Genomic DNA, 6105 nt, shown 5'->3' with positions numbered 1-6105 from the left:
TGCGGCATTCAAATATAGAAAATTGGATTGTTTGTTTAATCATCTAGAAAACTAATTAAAAATGACATGTTCATTTAATTATTCAATTTTACATGTATGGTCGAACTAATCGGTAATTTGGAACGTAAACTTGGTAATCTTAAAAGTTCAAGTAGTGTGTTGCGTCCCCGACCTAAACTTTCAGAGTGCAAATCTTAACATTCACATTGAAACAATGCATATTTTTGCCTATGCTCTTTCTCTCTCTCTGAAGGTTAGTATTCATATAACTTTAATATATCGATTTTTGAATAATGTTGTTTTGATGACACTTCTCTATGTAGAAGGGGACTTCAAAAGGAAAACGAATCGTCTTTATGTATACAATTTATTAGTAGAGTAGTTAAAGATAGATACAAAAATGAAATAATTACTTTCATGTATATTTGAAGTTAACTTGTATATTTGAAGTTAACTATTCCCTAAGAGTAGTTGCATAGAACCAATTTTTTGCTGATCTTAATGCAAAAAATAGATTTTTACTCTTTATGTATTTTCTACCGAGTTCTTGTCACTGATGAATAAATTATGTTCTGAAAATTGTGGAATATAGATTAGATTTTCAAAAGCCCGTTTCAATAAATGCTTTAATTTTATATTAGATAAATTGATCATGGACGTTATGTTGGCAATTTGTTACGAGAGTTTTCAAATGATATTGAACATAACATGGTGCTTGTAGGCGATAATAGCTCTTTTATTACTTTCCTAATAAGATAGCACGACAACATGTTTATTTTGATGGAAAAGGCTAAAAAACCAGAGATACATGGTCTGTTTAGTTCCAGTGAAGAACAAGTTCAACAAAACAGTACAACGCCAAGGAAAATGGATAGAGAAAAAATGCTAATAAGCAAGTCCAGAAGGGATATTTGGTAGTTGAGAATCCCAAAATCCCTATTACGGCACAGACAACCAAAATAGTTAGCACTTCAGCTGAATAATCCCATGGCAAGTCCTTCACATACACAACTGCTAGCAGAATTGTCAAATTCGAGATGTTGTTCATTGCAACGCTATTATAAATCTGCAAGTTGAATGAAAAATGTTTCACCAGGGAGTCCTTCACAAATTCTTTAATGCTCTATTGTAATGTGCATACATATGAGCATGTTTGAGTGCTTGTATGTGTGTAGTGTGAGAGAGAGAGAGAGAGAGAGAGAGAGAGAGAGAGAGAGAGAGAGACCTCGGAGAAAATTAAAGATGCCGTTTTCTGAGTCTTTTCGCCAACTGGAAAGATAGCTTCTATTAAGGTTCTTGTATTCATTGCCAATGGCACTATCACAAATGAGATGGAGAAAGAAGGCACCCCTATGGCATATGATAACTGTAGGATACTAGTCGTGAGAGGTCCTCCAACAAAGGTCATTATAACAATACCCAAAACTATTCTTGATACACATTTTACAAAATTCCAGAAAGTGCGTCGATGAACGAGCTTCTCCCATACTATCTGCAAGTTAAGGGAGGGAAAAGGAAAAAATGGATGACTTCTCAATAAATTGTACAAAGCGTAACAAAAAGCTTATGTAGAAGATTTAAATAATTTACTTCTCACCCTGTCAAATTCTTTCACGCTTTTAGTCTTATCAAGACATTTGGCAATTTTAACGGCTTCATCAAGCCATTTTTTTATTCCATGGACAAATTCTTCTTTATCTATTTTATCATCACGTTTATAATGGAAATGGTAAACAATTGTTTTCACCACATCGTTGAGTTTCGGCTCCAAGTCTCCGAATTTGACTGGTTTGATTAGTTTCTTTAATTCATCTATTGATATCTCATCGTTACCATCAATAACATATTGTCCAAAGAGGCTGCCAGAATAAAAAGAATATTGTGAGGAATTTCTGTCAAACAAAGTAAACAAACAGGCAAATTGTAATAAATTACTCTTTAATTTTCTCAGTGTTGGCTTTTCCATCTTCTCCGATAAGCGATTCTCCTTCAGGTAGTTTGCTTTGAGCGTGCACTAGAAATTTTGACATTATTGGATGAATTCCCAGTTTATGATGTTTTCTCATCAGGTAAAACTGTTGAAAGATCTGCAGATCAACCCGAATAAGATATATATTTATAAATAATTTCAAAAACTATAATTGATGCACATTGCACTTGAAAGCGGCATGGTGTTTAAGTAAATTGTAGCTGAATTATGCTAAATTACGAGCGATAGAATACAATCAAGAGTTTGGATATTTTTGTTTCATCCTATACAGTAAAAGAAGTAACATAATAATGATAGGACTCTAAATACATTTATGGAAGCAACATCTTGCAAATAAAACTTTCACAAGATAATTGCATTAGTGTCAATAGTTTTAAAATTTGCTTGAATTAGGAAGCTTGCCTCGTCCGAAAATTCTCTTGAAAAGAAATCACCGTCTTTAGATAAGAATTCACATGCTTTGGTGAATTCATCTAGGTTGATTTTCTTGTCATTGTCGTGATCAAAATTTTTAATTGTCTTAGCAACAGCTGATTCTATATCACCGTCGGACATCCCTGGCTCGATTTTTTTAAACAACTTTCTCAATTCATCATCTGTTATATAATCGTCATCATCTTTATTTGCTTCATTAAATACCCTGCAAAGACAAGTCTATAATGAGAGCCTTCACTGAATATGATTAGCAAATCTACACATAATATTTCAGAAGTTACTCTTTGATGCGATCATGGTTAAGATTCCCAGCATCATCAACAATTTTTCCCTTTTCTTCCAAATAACTCATAAGCACTTTTGTTACAAACTCATACTGCAAGTAGTCTGAAATTAATAACTGCATCCAGGGATCACAAATCTGAAAAGCAAAAGAAAATTAGCAATATTGTACATGAAATCAAGAGTAATACAGGTTAGCCTTTAATCATATTACCTGATAGATAAAATAAGTAAGTAAAAATGCGGCAGACACTATGCATGCTATCAAAAGCACTGTGCGGGATGCATTGAAGATATCAACTAGTTGCACAATAATGTAAGGAACCAAAGATAGAAGCATAATCCCAGCTAGAGGCTGAGTTGCCTCATGAAGTGTAACACCGGTATCTGCAGTTAAGAAAGAATTGTCAGTTCTTATATATTCTAATAGCAAAGATCAACTAATTCATGTGAAGGAGGCAAACCTTTTAATTTTGATTTTTCTCGAGATCCTGAATCCGCAGACTCTCCGTTATTTTGCAAATAATTCGCGCCATAAATCAGACATATACCCCACTGCAGCGTGAGAGTAAATACAGTGACTCCAGCAAAGATACCCACTCCAAGTGACACCAGAGACTGAGCTGTCTCTTTGCTACCGAAAATTCCAGATACTACAAAAAATGATTGTTTCCTTTATCATTTTGTAGATTTGCTTAAGGTTTTGAATTTTGTTATGAAGTAAACAAAAGATCAATTATAACTTACTGATCATCATCATCATTGATGGTAACCCCATGAGGATGCGGAAAATGATACCAACATATTTGCTTGTGTGAAATTTTATTTCAAGGATTTTAAAGAACACCTTGCTCCCAATGCTCAGCTGCATTCCTCCAAATACTAGTAGACCCTGATAAACCAGTATTTGGAAAATGTATCCTCCAGCATTTTCTGCACATGGTAGGAAGCCATATGTGTGCTGACAAGTGCTTGTGGACACAAGAACATCATTCGCGGTAAGAGTTTGAGATTGATCTTGAACATGATCAATTCCATCTGAGATTAAATCATCAGAGGAATTGATTCTCAGAATTCGGCCGTGAACGGAGCTGATAAAAGATATAAACACCAAAATGCTTAAACTAGCAATTGTTGCAGTGAAAATTTGTATATTGCATGGAAGACTGTGAATGCGCATAGCCATATTTTTTGGATAATCAATTATGCAGTAATGAGTGTGCTTCTTAGTGCTGTAAGGAAAATGGAAGCTATTGATCTCCTTTTATACTAGTGGACGGCTTGAAGGGGTATGAATGAGACAAATCTTCTATTTAAAAATGAAAATTGCATTCCTAGTCCTCCAACTTATTAGTGTCAATTAGTTGTTCTAAAAAAGTTAACAAAGTGGTCCCTAGTCTTTCTAGTTTATAGCATATATGCCATTGTTTTTAAAGATATTAAACAGAGGAAAAAAAGTGAAAATGTTAACTGACGTCAATAATTGTGATGTCATACTAGTTACTAAACAAGTCAATAATGTTGCCAGGTGGTTACTTAATTTCTTTATTTTAAATTAATATTATTTAATTTCACTAGGGTGATAGTCAAATTTATGTAGCTCTAATGTGACATTAAATAATAAGTTAAATGAAATAATTTTACCTTTTATTTAATCTATTAGTTAATATCATATTGATGTCACATGCAGTGTGGTTATAATATAAGTGGAGCTAAATAATATTTTATATTATTTCGTGAAGATAATGAAGTGACGTCAAATAAATGACCAAACATTCTATTTTATGAAAGCTGGTAGCTGAATTTTCAACCGGTCAATTTCACGTTTAATTATGGGAGGTTCTGGAGACTATAAAAAATCGAAATAAATGGTACATCATTCTCTCTGATTATTACCCATTTTAACCCAGAGTATTTACTTTTTCCAGATGTGTAATGCATATGTTATTTTGAAGTGATCTATTAATTTATTAATAAGAACAATAAAGCTACTTGTACTAAATTGAATTACAAAGTGTGTTGGAAAAATTATGGCCATTGATTTGAAATGATTTAAAAATATGTTTTTAAAATGATTGGTATGGACGTTATTTTGTCAATCAACTTTGTAACCCACCTTTGTAATTGTAGCATAGCTCTAATAAGAATTTACAATCCGTCTCCATTAATCGCTCGGGCATCGACCCAAGAAGAATCCACTTTAGGCTTATTGGTAATCTATGATCAACTTCCTTTCATAGTATCCTACCTCCAAAAATTATCAAAACTATGTGATCGAATTAGAACCGGACAATCGGCTGATTGTTTCTCCAATTCTACTCAATTTTTAATCAATTCTTGATATTAAAGTTTAGAATCGATCGATTTCAATCCGACTCTCAATTACAAAGTCAAAAATAAAAAATCCCGATTTAATTCGAATTTTTTACTTTTTATTTTCAAAGGTGACTAGCATAATGCATCAACTACTATACTTTTTTCATATGAAATTCATCATAATACATCAAACTCATATCCAATTTAATATGGTATTATTTATAAACTCATGTTAAAGAAACCAATAAATTCAAAAGATGTAATTTTAGATTAAAAAGAGACTTGAGTTTCTTACATCTTTTCCAAGTCAGCATTTTTTTATCGCTCGAAGTATAAATAAAATGAAAGTGATATTGAAACATGTTTTTAAAGAACTCTTTGAAACCAAAAGTTAAGCATTTGATATATAAATAGTTGTGTTTTGTTAAACTTTAAAATGCAAATCATTGCATCGGTCGACATCGGTTTCTACACAAATGATGTAGTCAATAGATTTTTGCTCGTGTCGACATAGCTTATCTCCAAACAAGCCAAAAAATTGTTAGGAGCCCATGACCTTTTCTAATTTATATTGAGTGAGTTTAGAAAGCAAATCATTTTAACAAATTTCCATTGGCTTCTTTTTCCCATCGCATTCCATAAATACGGCTTGTTGGCATTATCTTAAAATTGAAATATGGTCCTAGGTCCTAACATGCAAGTGAACCTACCATTTATCAACGAAAAACATGTGATATAAATCAACTAATTATGTTGTGACTCGTGCCGAAAAACAATTATTGATCAGACCTTAAATTTCAACATTTCACAATACTGTTCTTTAAAAAAATACAAAAGATTTTGAACAAGATCCTAATTTCGTAGTCAAAAAAGAATAGGTAGGTTAGTATTGAATATTCACAAATTTAGACTTTTAAGAGTTTGAGCATCAATTTCAAATAATGCATTGGTTTTCAATTAGCTTAATTGATTCATGGACGCTCTACTGACACTATGTTATAGAAGTTCTCAATTTCATATGAATGAACATATTAGTCCAAAAAACAAAAAAAAAAGGAAAACACTTGCTTTGACATTCGTGG

General features: G+C 32.3%; 1 protein-coding gene across 1 annotated transcript; it reads right to left on the bottom strand.

Annotated features, from left to right (window-relative positions):
* Window positions 1–817: 817 nt before the first annotated feature.
* On the bottom strand, window positions 818–3893 carry LOC111370063 (sodium/calcium exchanger NCL-like). Its single transcript, XM_022991772.1, has 9 exons — window positions 3455–3893; window positions 3172–3360; window positions 2922–3094; window positions 2707–2825; window positions 2393–2630; window positions 1936–2087; window positions 1598–1859; window positions 1226–1492; window positions 818–1066 (listed from the first exon to the last, which is right to left on the bottom strand). Exons 1-9 carry the CDS (start codon window positions 3891–3893, stop codon window positions 818–820), a joined length of 2088 nt encoding a protein of 695 aa, XP_022847540.1.
* Between the last annotated feature and the right edge of the window lie 2212 nt (window positions 3894–6105).

This window comes from Olea europaea, chromosome 21 (assembly GCF_002742605.1).
Source record: "Olea europaea var. sylvestris chromosome 21, O_europaea_v1, whole genome shotgun sequence".
In the NCBI taxonomy this organism is placed as follows: Eukaryota; Viridiplantae; Streptophyta; class Magnoliopsida; order Lamiales; family Oleaceae; genus Olea; species Olea europaea.
The sequence above is the reverse complement of the archived record's forward strand: the minus strand, read 5'-3'. Positions and strand labels throughout refer to the sequence as shown.

What these genes read in the sequence shown, in the direction of transcription:
- LOC111370063 (XM_022991772.1), bottom strand. Translation starts at nt 3,893, where the DNA reads ATGGCTATGCGCATTCACAGTCTTCCATGCAATATACAAATTTTCACT. An exon ending in AGAAAAATCAAAATTAAAAG is followed by an intron (nt 3,095 to 3,171) that starts GTTTGCCTCCTT and finishes TCTTAACTGCAG; the next exon opens with ATACCGGTGTTACACTTCAT. An exon ending in TTACTTATTTTATCTATCAG is followed by an intron (nt 2,826 to 2,921) that starts GTAATATGATTA and finishes CCCTGGATGCAG; the next exon opens with TTATTAATTTCAGACTACTT.